At 36.9% G+C, this 19,456-nt stretch overlaps 4 protein-coding genes and 1 long non-coding RNA gene across 7 annotated transcripts; 1 reads left to right on the top strand and 4 right to left on the bottom strand.

Annotated features, from left to right (window-relative positions):
• Window positions 1–47: 47 nt before the first annotated feature.
• On the bottom strand, window positions 48–2,710 carry LOC132107617 (transmembrane protease serine 5-like). The gene is made up of 7 exons (XM_059513715.1): window positions 2,562–2,710; window positions 2,431–2,474; window positions 2,186–2,348; window positions 870–1,054; window positions 678–776; window positions 406–548; window positions 48–310 (listed from the first exon to the last, which is right to left on the bottom strand). The coding sequence occupies exons 1-7, from the start codon at window positions 2,648–2,650 to the stop codon at window positions 146–148; spliced, it is 888 nt and encodes a 295-aa protein (XP_059369698.1). The 5' UTR covers window positions 2,651–2,710; the 3' UTR covers window positions 48–145.
• An 871-nt stretch (window positions 2,711–3,581) lies between these two features.
• On the bottom strand, window positions 3,582–5,251 carry LOC132108440 (uncharacterized). Its single transcript, XR_009424445.1, has 3 exons — window positions 5,151–5,251; window positions 4,937–5,050; window positions 3,582–3,834 (listed from the first exon to the last, which is right to left on the bottom strand). It is a non-coding gene; the product is annotated as an uncharacterized LOC132108440 (long non-coding RNA).
• A 3,785-nt stretch (window positions 5,252–9,036) lies between these two features.
• On the top strand, window positions 9,037–14,682 carry LOC132108439 (G2/M phase-specific E3 ubiquitin-protein ligase-like). 3 transcript variants are annotated; one of them, XM_059515144.1, is made up of 12 exons: window positions 9,037–9,155; window positions 9,272–9,587; window positions 9,676–9,755; window positions 10,004–10,056; window positions 11,018–11,057; window positions 11,145–11,212; window positions 11,332–11,421; window positions 11,525–11,838; window positions 11,984–12,162; window positions 12,399–12,571; window positions 13,361–13,575; window positions 14,188–14,678. In XM_059515144.1, exons 1-12 carry the CDS (start codon window positions 9,063–9,065, stop codon window positions 14,421–14,423), a joined length of 1,857 nt encoding a protein of 618 aa, XP_059371127.1. In that variant the 5' UTR covers window positions 9,037–9,062; the 3' UTR covers window positions 14,424–14,678. The 3 variants fall into 3 exon arrangements, with proteins under 3 accessions (XP_059371127.1, XP_059371129.1, XP_059371128.1); XM_059515146.1 differs by lacking the exon at window positions 13,361–13,575 and having other exon boundaries at window positions 14,188–14,682; XM_059515145.1 differs by lacking the exon at window positions 14,188–14,678 and having other exon boundaries at window positions 13,361–13,580.
• A 122-nt stretch (window positions 14,683–14,804) lies between these two features.
• LOC132108438 (uncharacterized) lies at window positions 14,805–16,681 on the bottom strand. Its single transcript, XM_059515143.1, has 3 exons — window positions 15,495–16,681; window positions 15,102–15,320; window positions 14,805–15,012 (listed from the first exon to the last, which is right to left on the bottom strand). The coding sequence occupies exons 1-3, from the start codon at window positions 16,340–16,342 to the stop codon at window positions 14,805–14,807; spliced, it is 1,275 nt and encodes a 424-aa protein (XP_059371126.1). The 5' UTR covers window positions 16,343–16,681.
• Window positions 16,682–18,272: 1,591 nt separating this feature from the next.
• LOC132108437 (odorant receptor 131-2-like) lies at window positions 18,273–19,253 on the bottom strand. The gene has a single exon (XM_059515142.1). It carries the CDS (start codon window positions 19,251–19,253, stop codon window positions 18,273–18,275), a length of 981 nt encoding a protein of 326 aa, XP_059371125.1.
• Between the last annotated feature and the right edge of the window lie 203 nt (window positions 19,254–19,456).

The following is a 19,456-nucleotide window of genomic DNA, read 5'->3' as shown; positions in this document are numbered from 1 at the left end:
TATTCTTCTCTTCTCTTCTACTATCAAACATCAGTCTTTAGTAGCTCTAGGACAGGAATCAAGATTCAAGAGTAGATAATAATAGTAGGCCTACATCAATTAACAGCTTAAGTTTATGTTTCAAGGGTCACTGATGTCTGTATCTTCATTTACTTACCTCTATTATCTCATATATCCACTCTAAAAACTCAGCCACTTTGGTATAAACTCCTGGATGGTTTGGCTCAGCACAGCCTGTTCCCCAGCTGACAACACCAACCAGCCTCCAGACATTCTCATCCTGGCAAACCAAAGGACCTCCACTGTCCCCCTAACAAATGAAGATTCACAACTACGTCTTCTCTCAAGTTTATCATATAAATGCCATACATTTCTGAAAAACACTTTGAGAAGCATGAAGTTCACCTGACATGCATCCACTTTTCCTTCTTTAAATCCTGCACAGAGCATTCGAGGTGTGATCTCTCCATTGTACATGCAAGAACTATTGCATTTCTTGGTGCTTATTAATGGAACTGGTGCTTCTTTGAGAACCTCTGGTATATGAACTAAAAAAAAGATTTGATAATTCACTTTTACATACAGTACAATGCCTTTTGACAACTTTTAGCACTCCTAAAACATTCAAGAACTTTAATATACATGCATTTAAATATTCATTTTTACAAAAACAGTACCATCATCTGGCTGTGTATATCCCCAACCAGAGATCCAGCACTGGGTTCCTCCTGGTAGATCATAATCATACTGAGGTAGACACACAGGTCTGATGGAGTCTGGGTGTTTAAAGAACGTTTAAAACCTGAAATAACTCATAGTCTAGATATTACATGCTACATACAGTGACACATTTACTGATTATTTCTTACCTGAGAAGTTCAAAGGAGCTCTTAATTTCACCAAAGCGATATCATTGTCATGAGTCCTGTGGTTGTAATTCTTGTTGTAGATGATCCTCACCACAGCTAAACCTTGGTACTGAGCCAGTTTAGCCGAGTTGCTGGTTAAAATACCAGCATAAACCAACCAACTGGACACTTGAGGTAGCCTGTAGCTTCAATAAGCAAGCAAAACAGATGCTATACACATTTATTAAATTCCTTTATATAGGCCAATTTGTAACAGTTGGAAACTCTAGTGACATTATGTAATATGTTGCAGTGCTTGTCATCTATTTAATACTGGACATTTTGTATTCACTGCCCTGCATTCACTACTGTCAACAACTACACAGTTACAGGAGTGGGTAAGTCTCATTAAAACATGTCCTTTCAGGGTTAAAGGAATAGTTCACCCAAAAATGAAAATGTGCTGAAAATCTTACTCACTCTCACGCCATGCAAGATATGTAGATGAGTTTGTTTATTCATTGGAACAGTTCTTGGGAAATTTAGCATTAAGTCACTTGTTTAGAATTGGATGACATGCAATTAAAGTTTGTCACTAGAATGTAAACAGCTGATAAAAACATCACAATAATAGTAATTCACACAACTCCAGTTCGTTAATTAACGTGAAAAGTTGTGTTTGTATAAAACAAATCCATCATTGAGGTGCTTTAACTTCTAATCATTGCTTTCATCTAAGTCCTCTATCCATGATGGCGGTTTAAATCTTTTAACGTTCAAATGCTTTGATAGATTTGTTTATTACAAACAAGCAGCTTTCACTTTACAAAACCTTAACTGATGGACTGGAGTTGTGTGGATTAGCTGTGGATTATTGTGATGTTTTTTTCAGCAGTTTGAACTCTCTTTCTGATGGCACCCATTCACTGCAGAGGATCCATTGATGAGAAAGTGACATAATGCTAAATTTCTCCACATCTGTTCCGATAAAGAAAACAAAATCATTTACATTTAGCAGACGCTTGTATCCAAAGCGACTTACAAATGAGGACAATGGAAGCAATCAAAATCAACAAAAGAGCAATGACACGCAAGAGCTATAGCTTAACGTAGTGATATATAATAATAATATATATGCAATTAGAATATAACATCTTGGATGGCCTGGGAGCTATTAAAATTTCAGTTTTGGGTGAGCTATTCCTTTAAACACAATTAACCTGAACATGTTATTCCTCTTCTTATTTTTTTATTTTGGTTTTGGAGTTCTGGTTTAGGTTTTTGACATGTTTTGTGAGATTCATCTATTCATAGTTATTGTAAATGTTGAATCTTACTTGTGGACACAGTGAGCAGCTGTAACTATCCATTGGTTGGTGATGATGGATCCTCCACAGATGTGGCGGTTACTGTAATAGAGGCTCACTTGCCAGGGCCATCTGCCAAGAGTGGCTTCCACTCCTCCAACAATCCTAGGTAACTTTGCTCTGGTCCCGCACTCTACAAAGCAAACAACGAGCGCTCAGCCTCAGACAGATTTCAGATTATTTTAGATTTACATATTAAGTAAGTTAAGACTCACCAAAACATTTCATTGCAATAACCTTTCCTGTACTACAGCTTCCCCTGTTTAAAAAAAAAAAAAAAAGAATAATAAAGTGACAGTTCTGGAAGCCCATGCCAATTAAAATGATTGGAATTTTTCTTAAATACCTGAAACGCCATACACTCTCCAAACTGCTTTGGTGTTCTGAGGTGATTTGGACAAATCCATCTGTGTAGTTTGGCCCAATATCAGTCATATTCACCCCTTTGTGTTTTGATAATCTGAAAGGAGATATAATTTGACAAATCTCACCACTTGCAACACCTAATTATTAAAGGGTTAGTTTGCCCAATTTGCAAAATTATGTCATTAATAACTCACCCTCATGTTGTTCCAAACCCGTAAAACCTCCGTTTATTTTTGGAACACAGTTTAAGATATTTTAGATTTAGTCCGAGAGCTCTTAGTCCCTCCATTGAAGCTGTGTGAACGGTATACTGTCCATGTCCAGAAAGGTCAGAAAAACCTCATCAAAGTCCATGTGACTTCATGTACTCAAACAGTACACTGACTGAACTGCTGTGAAAAGAGAACTGAAGATGAACACCGAGCCGAGCCAGATTTTCGGATCACCAGTAATTCTTTCTGACTGTTTTCGATTCAATAAACCGGTTGAAGAAAACGGTTCACCGGTTCTTTTGCGCTCGACGTAATGGCGTCGTTGGCGATGATTGCAAGCCTTCGGTTTACCTGGGCTCATAACATTAGCACAGAATCAGTTCATAATCAATCACCAAAAGAATCAGTTCGGTTCAGACGCTCTGTGTGTCGGTTTGCTTCACGCTGGATCACACATGCGCAGTATCATCAGCTCCTCGGTTCTCGAATCGGACGCTAGTTTTTGCTAGTTTTGGACCAAAATGTATCTACCTGACCCTCTGATGTCACATGGACTACCTTTCTGGACATGGACAGTATACCGTACACAGAGCTTCAATGGAGGGACAGAGAGCTCTCGGACTAAATCTAAAATATCTTAAACTGTGTTCCAAAAATAAAAGGAGGTCTTACGGGTTTGGAACAACATGAGGGTGAGTTATTAATGACATAATTTTGCAAATTGGGCGAACTAACCCTTTAATATACTGTAGTTTATCTAAAAAGAATGGTTGACCTACAGAAAGCAGCCACAGCTGGTAGTCAAGTGAAAGGTGCTGAGAGCTGCAAGTGTGTGTGTGTGTGATTCAGATGTCAGCATGCTCACCTCAGATAGCCCAGCTGTCGACATACAAGCGTTCCCAGTGAAGAGTTCCACCGCTCATAACATACGGGCAGCCATGTCTGGAGCTTCTCCAGCTGGATCTCCAGAAGAGAGTTCTCAGCACTGATCCTGTAAAACACTGAGTCCCATTCAGTCAAAATCACCCCTAAAACAGCATACTGTAGCACAGTGGACAGGACTGTGGTTTATATGATATTTAACTGAATTAGTTTAGAGGCTATATTTCAAATAAAAGCATTTGTTGATATATTGACAATTGCAGGTACAAATCAATCCACTGTGTTACAAAAGAGACTGTAGTGGGTGAATTCTTAATCTGTTCATTGAAACCCAGCTCGTCACATACTGAAGCTTGGTCAGGACTCCTTGGAATCCCTTTTTGGGTGTATTCACACCTGTCTTATTAGATTCAGTTAAATCAAAGTCTCTTGAAGACAAGTCATGTCACTCGGTGGCTATCTTTGAAAACCTCTCAGGCATCCAAGTGCAGCTCCTATCTCTTTGTAAGAAACATGAAACATAAAATTTTCCAAAACTGTTCACTAAGCTTATGATTCAATTTCATATTTGAAATCACCAAAGAAATCTGACATCAACTGTGTCATAAATGTTGTACGGATATGTTGGTAAATACACATAGAATAAAAATACATAGAAAATGTATCCTTGTTTTCTACATGTCTTTACGCTTTGATTTGAACGAAAACAGTCCATCTGTGCAGAGCGGCTTACACAGAAGAGTGTACACAGTTTTGTGTTCAGTGGATGTTTTCCAAAATGGCGCTACAGTGATGCGGAGAGACACAGCGGAGATGAATTGTTGAATTGTTTTCTTCGAGTACAAAAAGTATTCTCATTGCTTTATAACATTACGGTTGAACCACTGATGGCAGATTGACTATTCTGACAATGTCTTTCATACTTTTCTTAACTTTGACAGTGTACTTTGCAGTTTACTTGGCAGTCTATGGGACAGAGACAAGCCTCTCGGTTTACAGCCAAAATCTCTAAAATTGTGTTCCAAAGATGAAGTAAGCTTTTACAGGTTTTTATTTTCATTTTGGGGTGGAATATCCCTTTAACTTCTGCTTCCTCTTTCTTTAGTTTGCCTCTTTTGTTTATGTGTTTGTTACAGCTTTCGTTGGTCATTGTTTATGTCACTTTGTTTACAGTGCCAGTGAGTTTGGATGAATGTCCACTGCGCTGTTTACCTGCTGGCTCTGTTGTTTTCACAGAATGTGCAAATAAAGAGACAAATACCTTTTCTGGGGTCTGCCACAGAGATGTCCTCAGTTACATTGCAGAAGGACGTATCTTTAGTGTCTCCTAGGCTTGCAGGGCTCTGTGCTGAGTTTGGCCTAAACAGGATTTTCACTGTGAGACATTAAAAACATTATTTTGAGTGCTCTGTGTTTCTACATTATAAGTGAACAAATGTAACCTTTTTAAACTTTTGAATTATTTAAATTCTTACCTATAAACCAAACACCAATGACGACACCTCCCAGCAGACAAAGTACACAAAGAGCTGCAAACACTTTCACCAATTTATGGGCAGACACTTTGCCAGACACTAAATTAAATAATAATAGCTGTTCAACAAATGTCTAAAAAGCTATTCAGTTATAAATTATTTTTCAGGTGAAGCTTATAGAGAAGAATAATACTGAAATGTATATACAGTATAAAATAACATATAGCATAATATATAATGCAAGAGTAGTATAAAATAGTATAAACATTATAAAAAAAAAAAAAAAAAAAAAATATATATATATATTAATGACCTTTGCAAATGCTTTTGAAAGGAACAGATGTCTCCTCAGGTGTGTGTTACTGTAATAACAGACTTGCCTGGATGGAGAAACTGTAGCTCTCTGATCCAGGAGGGATTATTCTGACCCGTCTCAATCCTGTCCACCTGCAGATGTTCTGGATGGAAAGACTGTCTGACCATCACAGGATTCTCAATCACTGCCATGGCTTCTCTATTGAGACTCTGTAATAGAACCACTGATATGACCAAATATCAATAAGCCACGATAAAAGAGATCTGATCACTGATCTATAATAGATCAGTGGATCTGGTGTACTGTTCTGATGTCATATAAAAGGATCAATATTGACTTCAGAATTTGCATTCACAATAGTGTTCCTGTTTGTACTGTTTTTTTTTTAATGCAAACAAACATACATTTTCAAGATTTTTATAGCAAACACAAAAAGATTAAAAATGCATTGACAATTACTGACAGGCTTTTTATTTGTGACAAATTGTAGGAGGTTGTTGGTCATGCAATAACTTAGACTTGCATAATATGTACTATTTCATACTATACTTTAGAAAATCGAACACAGTTTTAGATACAGTATAAAAGACAGTTTTAGATACAGAACAATATAAATGTGTTTTGTTGTGAATATCCTTTTGCTGATCTAGTGATCTTGTACACAGCAGTTACAAAGTTAAAGCTATCAAATTGTCAGGCATTACTGTAAAAAATAAAAATTTAGAAAAGTAGCAGTGTAGCGATACTCTATTTGATGAGTTGATTATAGAAATACTAGAGTATTTCCTTTGTTTACTTGCTTTGTTAACATACATACAATAAAAAGTTGTCAAGTCAGATAACATTATAGTTTGACACTAAAGATCTGAAATTATCATGTAAACAACAGAATATATAATCACAAAAATCAGTTGTGCTCATTTCAATGTAAATGAAGAATTGGTAAAGAACAAACAGGTTCTTGTTTAAAAAAAAATTATCACAGGCAAACAGAATCTTTCAAGCATTTCATTCTCATATAAACTGAAAATATAATACAGACATTGTCTTAATCTGGCTAAACACAGCACATACTGCTAACAGAAGAAGCATATTATTAGATATTATATAGCATAATGGGAGAAACTCACCATGTTTTGGTTGTTTGGATCCAGGGGTTTCCTGGTGGTAGCTGCTCAAGCTCTTCTCTCTCTCTCATCCACTCACCTCCATCACAGCAGAGATGCTGCACACCAGCAGCTGTCTGACCACTGAGCTGAATGCAACTCTGGATTTTCACTCCACAATGAGACAATGAGGTCAGCAGTGGAGCAAAGAATGAACCCGTTGTTTTACCAAGGGGGTCATGGGGCCTATCCTGACAGCCTGAACCAGCTCTTTAGGGCAAAACATCTGTCACTGATAGGACTCATGCTGCATAGCACCACCTTCACCTGTGACAGTAGAGTCCACTATTCTGCATAAATTATTACCTGACAGTTCACAGCTTCTGAGGAAATAAGGTTGTAATTACAGTATTTAAAAAGTCTCATGTGTCTGGAATCTCACAATGATAGAAAGCGCATGTTGTATAAAAAAGTAACATTTGGTTAAAATATAAAGAAAAAGCAAATAAGTTGTTAGTTTAAGTTTAATATCTCCACCAGACACTTGTTTTCCATCATGAGACTGGATGAGATATCTAAATATCTACAAATGTAGACTTCAGTATGCTTTTACATTCATATTATATGACAATGTGAACATGCACATCACCTGCAGTATCCTATTCAGTTCTATTGGGGAGACAGATCATAATAAATGAAAGAGAAGTTAATGTGATACTCCTTCATCTCCTATTCTCTGATTGATCTTTGTTCCTGCTAGTTTCATTATTGCTTCCTGTAAATTGCTGCCAATGGTTAATATATCTGAGGTCAGATCATTGTGATGATCAGAGTGTATTTGTGAATTTAGTGGTTTTCTGTGTTTTCACGAGTTTGTGTGCCCATATAATCTTAACGTAAGTAACAGATTTGGTTTGCTGTCTGCTATAGAGGGGATCAGAGAGGATATTCTACTCGAGCTCTGATTGCCCCTATAACAGGCAAAACTGTAGGAGGAGGGATGTCGAATGAACTAATAACGGGAAGTGGTAAGAAGCTGGTTTTAAACCTTGGAATTAATTGGAAGATTTGATTGATGTACTCCTTCCGAAATTGCGTTTAATAATTTTTATACAGTACAGACCAAAAGTTTGGACACACCTTCTCATTCAAAGAGTTTTCTTTATTTTCATGACTATGAAAATTGTAGATTCACACTGAAGGCATCAAAACTATGAATTAACACATGTGGAATTATATATGTAATTATATACATAACAAGAAAGTGTGAAACAACTGAAAATATGTCATATTCTAGGTTCTTCAAAGTAGCCACCTTTTGCTTTTATTACTGCTTTGCACACTCTTGGCATTCTCTTGATGAGCTTCAAGAGGTAGTCACCTGAAATGGTCTTCCAACAGTCTTGAAGGAGTTCCCCGAGAGATGCTTAGCACTTGTTGGCCCTTTTGCCTTCTGTCTGCGGTCCAGCTCACCCCTAAACCATCTCGATTGGGTTCAGGTCCGGTGACTGTGGAGGCCAGGTCATCTGGCGCAGCACCCCATCACTCTCCTTCTTGGTCAAATAGTCCTTGATGTACCGTGGCCGGGAAGTGCAAAACAACATTACAAAGTGTGAAACACTTTTACAAAGCTCGAGACAAATTTACATTTTGGAAAACATTTTTACCAATCATAAAACACAATTACATGGGGAAAACACTTTTACCAAGGACGAAACAAATTTACATTTTAGAAAAAAATTAACAAGACGCAAAACACTTTTACCAGTCCCGAAACAATTTTACAATGACAGATTCTTCACGGAAAGGGAATGTACCACACACCGGAAGTGACGCGGTGAAAGGTGTCGTTGTTGTTAGTGAGCGCGGTAAATTCGTGTTGTGGAGTAAATGGCTTAAAGTTTATGGTGATCGAGCATGGACTGCGACCGAGGGATGTTTTGTCCGTTTTGTGGCAAACACATGAGCAGCTTAACGCGGTTTTGCTTTGCGTGTGGTCGGTGTTTGGAGTTCCTAAAGGACGCGGACCAGACGGAAACACCGGGGACGTCTCGACAGCCGGTGTTCTGTCGATTTGTGCTGCCTTGTCGAAAAATGCTACCTCCCATTAAAACCAATGGTAGCATAATTCGATAGCGAAAAGTGTTACCTATCAGATTTTGCTTCATGCATGATATTAATAAGGTGTGAGGCTTTATTAACATGTACACCTACCCCAACCCTAAACCTACCCTTACAGTATGATAAATACAGTGTTGGTAGCATAATCTGATAGGTAGCATTATATGTCAGAACACCGGACAGTACTAAGCAAAGTAAGTTGTTAATTGTTTTTTTTTTTAGTGTATCAAAATGCTAGCTATCTGAGGCAATGTGAATAAAAATCAGTTATGCTAATAATGATTTTTTTGAGCAGCTTATAATTTTCTGTTTTGAAACGGAACTCTATACATTTCAGCAGAACAACCATGCCCATCATATAGACAGTTCATGGAGTACAGAAGCTCGAAGTCAAAAGAACGGCAGTCTTTTAACTATGGGCCAAAAGGAAGATTTAAGCCTAAAGAAAGAAAACACGTCCAGGTAAATTGTACTGACTGTCCTATACAATTTTGCAATGCGCTATATGTATTTGTGTGTATGTGTATTTTTATTTTACCTATGTATACATTAATTATATATCTTTGTTATTTTACTAGATAAATGTAGGATTGATGGTGCCACATGAAACTGATGGGACCGATTTAAAACCTCTAAGAGGAAAAACACTCCCGTTATTTACAGACCCAGAGGTAGCAGCTCCTGAACTACTGAAACAAGCTGTACAGAAAATGAGAACATTTAACAAGGACATGCACGAAGGACCTTACGTCCTTTTGTATCCAGACTGCTCACAGGTGGTCCATGTGCCTGGGTCAGAAAGGCCATTCAAATTGGCAGAATATAAAAAGGAAATAGGAAAAGCATATTCCAGGATCACTTTTTTCATTTGCCTAGAAAAACACTATAAAAGAGGTTCGTGAATCTCATGATTCAATATTTTTACATATTTTGATACTCTGCTGGACGATCGATAATGTTTGTTTGGTTTATTTTTTTTCAGTGGATGATACCTCAGACTCTGATTCTGAAATTGTCATCACAACAAGGAGCACAGCTGAATTCAATCGAGCTGACACTTTGGTACATCAGTTATTTCAAAAATAATTTATAGTTACGTATGTTTGTATTTATTTATTAGATGTGCATTGGATTTTACGCATACAATCTTTGTCCTGGTCAATAATTTTGTGGAAAATGGTTTGTTTTGATTATTTTGCAGTAACTATTATACAGTAAAACAGGAAACCATTCAGCATTGATGTACGTGGTAATGGAACAATAATGGAAGCTGTTGAAAGCTGTTGATAATTTTATCTGTTTCCTCTCAGGTTTTTGAACCACAAAATCAAAGTACTCCCAAACTCAAGCTGGAAGATGAAAGGTAGGTGTTGCACACTTGTACACAAAGGAAATTTCAGGCGTGCATGGGTAGAAATTATTTATTTACTTCTTGACTGGAAATAATAGTAATAACTCATATCTTATTGGGCTACAGTGCTTTTACTACCAGATTGAAAAAAAAATTCATTTAACTCTCAAAATTGTGATAAAACTACAAGCAGATATTTCACTCCTTATACACATACACATTTATATTGCTGTTTTGGAAATGTTTTATCATTTTTGTTCACCTGGAAATAAAGCAAGATCGCACATAAGCTCAACGTTGCTACAGGTCGTTTCTGTAACGGACTGAGGGTGCCTCCTCACTCCCTAACTAAAGGACCCACAGCTGCTTGTGTGAGCTTTACTTAATTCACCTGCAAGAGCTTATTGGTGTTTCCTAAAAACATAACAATAAGCTCTTGCAGATGAATAAACACAAATGACAAATTAACCAGACCTTAAAAAACAACAACATGAGAATGAAGTGGGGGAGATGTAATGAGAGACTATATATATATTATTTTATTTATTTTTTTTCTAGTGGTAATCAACCAATATGAATCTTGGTGTATACATTATGTGTACATGATTTGACTGTAGGCCCCAAGTACACCTGCTGGTTTTAAGATGTCTAAAACACCCACTCTAGCCCAGAACACATTGGCCACTAGAAAAGACCCATTGTCTCTCATTTCATCCATTTGACTCGCTGACGAAGGCTTGATACCAAATTTCATGAAAGTTTTAAATAATAGATCTTTAAGTTGTTGATGTGATCAGAGAATTCGCTCTGATGAACTTCAAACAGGAAATACTGTATGTGTAATGTGATTTTATAAAATAATATTTTTTTTTTTTATAAATCTTTCTGTTCCCTATAATACTACATTTTACTCAAAACTATATTATAGCCTTTATCATGGAGCTAATCATTTGTATGTTTTATCATGTTTCAGAGATGCACCAGGACATCCATCAACAATTCAGCCAGGACAGGTAATAAGGCAGACTGGCACCATGACATTTCTTGCTTTCAGTGTTGCTGTTGTTGTTGTTACAGATATTTTAATCTTTTTTTTTTAGATAGTTATATCTGATGCTGAGGATCTGGATCCACCTGAAAAAAATCCAGAAAAAACGTCTTGCTACAGGTAAATAATAAAAAAAAATCATAATGACTGACATAATTTAACTTTATTTAACTGATTTAACGGGGAGGACATTTTTGTTTGTAAGATGTTTTAACATGGAAATGATAATTTCTCAACAGTAAATACACAGACCTGTATGCACCAAATGTTGAACAAGGGGACGAAGAGCTGGTTGCTGTCAATGTGCAGAATTTCCAACACACAACAATGTAATATGACAGCTTTTGACTATAGCACTCCTGTTTTTTCACTGTACTATAGTTCTGGTATATCTGGAATATCCACAAATTAAGTCACTTTTTGTCATTACAGGGAGGAGACAGACATTACATTATCTGACATCATAGCAAACCTGTCACTTCCTATTGATCATAAAAGAGTCAGCCGGTTCAACATCTCAAGGGCAAATGTTTGGGATGGGGCAGTCAGAGGTTTCAAGCGTGCAACATATTCAGAAACCTGTGACATGCTGGTCAAATTTACTGATGATACTGGTGTTCTGGAAGAGGGAATTGACACTGGTGGTCCAAGACGAGAGTTTTTAACTCTACTAATGAAACATCTAAAAGACCGGCCCATTTTTGATGGACCAGAAGGACATCGATTCTTGGTCTACAATGCAAAGGGTATGCATATTTGTTAGATGTGTATTATAGGCTACTAATGGTTTGTTAATGATCATTGACCATATATATCACATGACAAATGCTTGTATATTACAGTATATAATGCATTGTTTGTTTTAATTTTGCAATATGAATTAATTCACAGCTGTTAGGGAGGATGCATACTACCTGGCAGGAAAGATGATTGCGGTGTCAGTTGTGCATGGAGGTCCAGGACCCCATTTCCTGTCGAAAGATCTTGTACATTATCTTGCAGGCCAGCCTTCATTTAAAGCACCAGTTAATTTAATAACTGATGAAGAAATAGGGAAAGCTTTGCAAGAGGTGAGAATAGCATAAGGCTACGGGATGGTAGGGCAGAGTTTTACATAGTTCCTGCAGTGTTTTGAGACAGTGTTTACTTCCTATATCCAGTACAGAATTTGTTTAATTAATTCATTCATTTTTGATGGTGTAAGATTACACTATGCTGTGTATGTATCTCATTAAAAAAAATAGGCAAAGAGATAGTGCTAACAGTTACTGACTGGGGTGTTTATTCCCCTTTTCATCTTTTTCAGATTGAGAATGCTGCTTCATTGGATGCTCTGCACGAATGTATGATGAGACACAGTACAATGTTACAGACAGCAGGGTGTCTGAGACATGTGGCTACTGTAGAAGAAAAGAGAGAAATTGTTTCAGACTACCTCCAGTGGTATATTATTGACCGCAACTCATCTGTAATTGACAGGTAAGAGGATATTTGTAGTGATGAGATTTTCTTCTTTTTTATGTATTTATATAAGAAGTTTTAGTTTGAAATACCTCAGGTTTATCTTTGGTTTATGCAAGCATGTATATCCGTTACCAATTTGTCACTGTGACAGAATTTGTAACTTAGTGTATTTCAACTGATATGTAATGTCGCTTCATTCTGTGCCTTGTCAAACTACAGTGCCTTCAATTAAGTCTTCATACCTTATAGATTCAATTTAAAATAGATATTATTCTTTTTTCCTCGTCAATCTACACACAATACATCATAATAACAAGGCAAAAACAGAAATTAGATCTCAGGTTTTTCCTCCTGACTAAGTCCTCCATAGAGTTCATGAGGAAAATCAGTCCAGTTACCCCTTAAAGTGATCGATCCACCTCTACTGCACATCTGGCACCAGAGTGATGGTTTAAGGCTCACTTGATCCATCAAACTCTTGATGACTTGTTGCTGTTTTGAAAAAGTGCGTGGGGCATGTAGACTTTGTAAGTGCACAAGCCACTCAGCCATCTGTGTCATTCCAGTCTTCTGCTTCTGTGTGTAATACTTAGTTTGTAACAATTAATTTTAACGTGCAATGTGAAAATAGGGTTCTTTTAAATCAGTTTTCAACATACACCCCCCCCCCCCCACACACACACACACACAAATTTACGTTTGTTAAGGTGGATAGTAATTGTAGAGAAAATTATATTTAATACTTTAATTTAAATTCAGTTGCCACTACACAGCACTGAAACAATGTGTGTGTTCACTCTGTAGATTCAGGGAGGGTCTTTCAACCCTGGGGTTTTTGACTGCACTACAGCAACACCCTACTTTGCTGGCCCCTGCCCTGTGCCACTCTGAAAAGCAACTCACTGCTTTTGACCTTGAGAGACTCTTCAAACCTGACCTCAGTCCTTCGGGGAGTAATCGAAGACTTAAAGAAAGTCAAACCATGGGCTACTGGGCAGACTATCTCCTTGATTGTGAAGGTTAGTTAGATTTAGTTTTTTATAACTAGTTAAGAAAACACATGGCAATCAAAGCTGCAAGCAGCATTTATCGGGGTTCAAGCATTGCCAGCCCTTAAGCACATAAGCATCAAAAGACATTAAGTTTTATTTAGCAATAATGTAACCACCTAAATCACAGAAGGAAAAGGCCATTACAGGCAATTTACCATAGCCTTTTTGAAAGTTGACGATGATTGATGAATTTTGCATGCTTCTTTGGAATTTTATGTCTCATATGCTCACCAATTTTGGTGAAGTTCTGAGTTTTCGTTTAGGATTTATAGGCTTTTGAGTGTTTTGCAATGCCAATTTTCTAAATGACCCTGTTATGGCTACCCAAATGGTAAAGGTTTTTTTTTTTTTTTTTAATTATTGATCTAGAGAGTCCAGAGAATTGTACTGCACTTGTTTGGTTGCGATTGAGCTAAAAATCAACGACTAGTTCGTGCAAGTAGGTTTCTAAGATGATATGCATCATGTGATAACAGAACTGTAAAATTTATAATAATAAAAATCAGTACAATTACAATAGGGTTTCAGCTCTTTGAACTTGAACCCCTAATTATGTATCTGATTTGTTTTTCTTTGCAGAAGGCCAGGCTGCTGTGTCTGTGGAAGATGTTTTGATGTTTGCAACTGGGCTGTCTTCACTTCCCCCATCTGGCTTGGAACCGCTGCCACAAATAGAGTTCCTGGATGACTCTGCTTTCCCAATAGCAAATACATGTTCAAACGCCTTGAAATTACCACTCCTAGACTCATACACTTTGTTTAAGTCACAAATGGACTTTGGAATTCAAAATAGTCCAGGATTTGGCTGTTTTTAAGCTAAATAGATGACCCCTAGAGTTAAGACTCTGTAAACGTTGTTGTTAAAGGTTCACTTTAAAGTGCAGTTGCCACAATTGTTTTTATAATGTAACAGTATGTGAGCATGTTTTTTTTTCTAACCATTAACATTTTGAAAATGTTTTAGGTTTGTGACTCTCAAACTGGGATCCCTTTGTGAATCACTGTTTTAGATAAAGAAACAAGTAGTTCAAGAAGTTTTGTTTTCTATACTACAAAAATTTTATAAATACGTATTATTTTTGATTAATTTACATCACACTTAAAACAATTAAGCTGTGGGTGACCGATTCATAAACATTGTGTTCAGACAGACAGCAGTATTCCACCACTACAAAAAAACTCCCTTTTTGATAATTTCATAGCTGAGCCATTTCTTTTAGTTTCATGTATAGTTCTGATGCAGACTCCCAGTTCTCTGGCTTCTGTAACTGATTGTGTTCCATGGCAAAGTCCAAGTACTCCTGCATGTTAGGGTCTCCACAAGGAGTCATTGACAGGCTAGCCTCAGGAAGGGCATCCAGTTCAGCCTGTTCGATTTGAAATCCGCAGTCTCTGGAGCCAAACCTATGTTAAATAGAAAACATAAGCATTTCTTTTCATGTAAACTAAAACGTTAGAATAATACTTTTATCTGTTTATAATCAATGTATCACCTGTGTGGTAAGTAGTAGAGTTCATTGGGCACTCCTCCTGGACATGCTGCTGTTCTGGAAGGGCGAATCCTGTGACTGTTCCACAGTCTCACACACTCATCCAAGTCCTTCTGAATAACATCACCAAAGCAATATCTCAATAGGCACTGATGCTCATGACTCCCGTTGAAGTATCCGGCTTCTCTAAGGTCTGCAAATAACTCCATCCAGAACTGAGACCTATTGAAATTGATACAAATTGTAGTTATACTTGTAACCATATGAATAATAAAATCAAAGATTAGTCGTAATAAAATTTATGGTCTGCATCTTTTGGTCATTCGATTTTCTTTTTTTTTCATTACTCGTTAGAATGACCAAAAGATGCAATGACCCTTTATGAAGACCACTCACCTTCCCTTTCTAAATATAGACCACCAGGACTCAATACGCTGGTTATTTATAGATGAGCCGTACATGTGGCTGGATGCGCCAGAGTAGTAGTCACTGTGATGGTGGCGTAGGGTACATTGAATTGCAGCCATCGTGCCGTTCTCAGTGCCACAATCAGTCCTCAGTCTCATGGGGATGACACCGAGGTTTCGCACACATGACATGAAAAAGTGAGCAATCACTGTTGGGTTATTGTTTGTTGGTCCACATTCAAGCCACAGTACTTTACGTGAAAATCCATCTATGCATCCCGATATGGCCAAACCGAATGGCTTAAGTTTATCATAACCATCTGCGTGCCACATATAGTTAGGTCCCATTGAGTGGTAAGTTCTTCTTGTAAACCTTCTGCGTGTTCTGCTCTCACACCCTCGAGGATTAAGCTCCCGGAGCATATTCATCACATCATCCCTCTTCACTCGAAAATTGTACTTTTGTTTAAGTACCTGCCACATCGTGCGGTAGCCAAATAGTTGTCCAGGTCCACGAAGTTCCAATCTGATGGCGTTACTCACGGAGTTTAGAGAGGAATAAGACTTTCTGCGGTACAACCCGGCTTCGTTCAGTTTACTTTTAAGAGTCCTCAAGCTGATGTTTACACCGTGTAGACTTGACATCATGTCCACGATTACAGCGTACGAGTGGCCCTCGTTAAAATATTGAACACATTGATGCAGTATGTCTGATGTTTCCGTCTGGTCCGCGTCCTTTAGGAACTCCAAACACCGACCACACGCAAAGCAAAACCGCGTTAAGCTGCTCATGTGTTTGCCACAAAACGGACAAAACATCCCTCGGTCGCAGTCCATGCTCGATCACCATAAACTTTAAGCCATTTACTCCACAACACGAATTTACCGCGCTCACTAACAACAACAACACCTTTCACCGCGTCACTTCCGGTGTGTGGTACATTCCCTTTCCGTGAAGAATCTGTCATTGTAAATTTGTTTCGGGACTGGTAAAAGTGTTTTGCGTCTTGTTAATTTTTTTCTAAAATGTAAATTTGTTTCGTCCTTGGTAAAATTGTTTTCCCCATGTAATTGTGTTTTATGATTGGTAAAAATGTTTTCCAAAATGTAAATTTGTCTCGAGCTTTGTAAAAGTGTTTCACACTTTGTAATGTTGTTTTGCACTTCCCGGCCACCGTATTGATGCCTTCAGTGTGACTCGACAATTTTCATAGTCATGAAAATAAAGAAAACTCTTTGAATGAGAAGGTGTGTCCAAACTTTTGGTCTGTACTGTATATAAAAAATATATATCTCTGAGAGAGACAATGTGTCAGATGCTTTAACAGAAATCATCTTCCCTTAAAAAAAAAAAAATAGATATGCACATCCAATACCCAGACTTGGGCTCAGGTGCAGGACAAATCACACTGAACAAAAACAAAAGGATAGATGTCTACATACTGAGATCCAAAAAAAAGTTGTTTTTTGACACCCCTGACTTAGAGTTTAGACAGTGACCTCTCGTGGTGAGTAAGATATACTGCATGAGCAGATATGACACAGTGTTGCTGAGGTTAAAAAATATATCAATAAATATATAACAAAATAAAAAATTCCCAGTGCGCTTTGGATAAGGGATATTTCAACTCGTAAAAATCATTCAAGGCCAAGTCACACAAGGATAAGTAAAATACAAAAATGGTTCATTTCTTTCCCCCATTTAACCCTCTCAAGGCAGGCCATGGTGATTTGCAACTGTTAAAAACTAAAAACCTTATTACTCCAGATACATATTTTATGTATCTGGAGTACTAAAAACTTTACTAAAGGTTACTAAAGTTACTAAGTTACTAAAACTTAATTTGAGCCTGAGAGGGTTAACTACATGGTCACTTAAGAGCCATTTTTTTCTTTCTTTTTTTCTTAGCTAAATTATGAAAAGTTTTGCACACATGAAATGCTCCATATTCAAAATAACATTCAGGAACAGGAATTAAAAAAGGTTTAAGTTATAGCTGAGCAAAAAACCAGATTAAAGCCTTGTGGTAGAACACCAAAAACACAGTCCATGTAAATCTACAATCATTTCGTACAGTAGTGTAACATATACTTTAGTATATTCTAAACAGTAATTGAGCTGTCATTCTTGGTTTATAAAGAACTTTTACAAGAGAAAACATTGAAAATACAGATTAAACTTTGGTAAGAAGAACTGAGTAGTTTTAAAAAAGGTGACCTAAGTATTAAGAAATGGCTTGTAACAATTGTATTAAAAATTATTTAAAAAAAAATAAGAAAATAATAGATTTTGAGGGCCGTTTTGTCTTGTCTTGACTTTTTCCAATTCATTACATTTGTGTGATGATAATCTATCAGTAGAAAAAGGCCTGTCCCAAAGCTATCTTGATAAATAAAACAATGCCTTTTATTTATTAGAAATTTGATATTAAATATTTTCACATAGCTACTACCTAACACAGTTACAACATATAGATATTATAGACAGTGACTTGACCTTGATATAGTCACAACCCTTGATATATTTATATATTTATATTTTATTAAGTAAAATATTTAATTGTTAAACAATACACATACATTTATTAATAAAATGTTTATTATATATTTTAATAATTTAATAAACATCAAATATTTTGTCATACATAGCATACCCACTGTAAGCCAAAATATATGCAGAAATAATTTATTAAAAAGAATTGGTGCGGTTCATCTGAATGAAACAATATACTACACAATAATTTGAGTAATAAAACATTGTATGCGTTTAATTGTGTATGGAAATGCTTACTACTCCTCTAAAGATCTTTCCATCTCTTATTTTGTGCTTATTACATACCAAAATTCCACAAAAGGCGTAATATTTAAGAGCATTATAAAACTTTTTGTCTCGTAATCCATAAACCAATGGACTCAAACAACGAGGCAAGATCAAAAACAAGATGAAATTTGAGTATCTTACATTTACAAACAGCATGACATTTACTTTCCATAATGGCATTTCTATGTAAGGGATTAAAAGCTGCATCATACACAGAAGCAGCTGAACACCATGGAGAATTATAGTTTTGAGACCCTTATTTGTTGAGTTTTTCTTCTCGGAGGAGGCAGATCTGGCCGCCAACACAATCTTAATGTAGGTGGAGAGAATAATACTCAACATCATGATGAATAAGAGCTGCAGACTAATCGCTCTCATGTCTGCCAGCCATTTTATCTGTAACATAGCCTCCACTGTACACACAACATAAATGCGCAAGACACCAGGAGGAATAAAGACAAAACAGACTATGGAAATAAACAATGGGATGATAAAACTGACACTCCATATGACGAGAAGCCCAATGAAGGTGTTTTTAGGGGTGGAGATGCTAGAATGTCTTAAAGGCATACATATGGCAACATAGCGCTCCAAACACATGGCGACAAGAGTCATGGGTGAAACAACAGAGACCAAAGATGTAAGTGTGCAGAAGATATAGCAAGGAATTATATGCACAGGGAACTGGTAAAATGACCCCATGAGGGTTAAATCAGTCAACAGCATAAGAGCAGAGTCAGCAAAAAGAGTCTGAGCAAACAGAATGTAGCGTGTTTCCCTGAAGGCCTCTTTCTTCAAAAAAGTGAAAATCATCAATCCGTTCACATAGAGAAGAATCCCCACCAGCACCTGCACCAGCAAAAGCTTCTGATTTCCTTCGTTTGAATTAGGCGTGCTGCTCAAATTGTTGTTTTGGCTTAAGTTCATTTTGACAAAACTTAGCCATAAAAAAAAAAGTCAGAAGGTGTAGGTTGTGATGTACCTCAAGGCAAATGGAGTGAACCTCCTAACTCTCCTCCCTTTGTGCTGTTTTTATAGAGCTTTAGATGGGCTGAACCTCATTTTGTTTACAGAAACTCATGTCATCAGTGCAGATGTTTCTATTATCTCAGTGCTGATTTCATCATTTC

Source organism: Carassius carassius, chromosome 28 (assembly GCF_963082965.1).
Source record: "Carassius carassius chromosome 28, fCarCar2.1, whole genome shotgun sequence".
Lineage (NCBI taxonomy): Eukaryota > Metazoa > Chordata > Actinopteri > Cypriniformes > Cyprinidae > Carassius > Carassius carassius.
The sequence above is the reverse complement of the archived record's forward strand: the minus strand, read 5'-3'. Positions and strand labels throughout refer to the sequence as shown.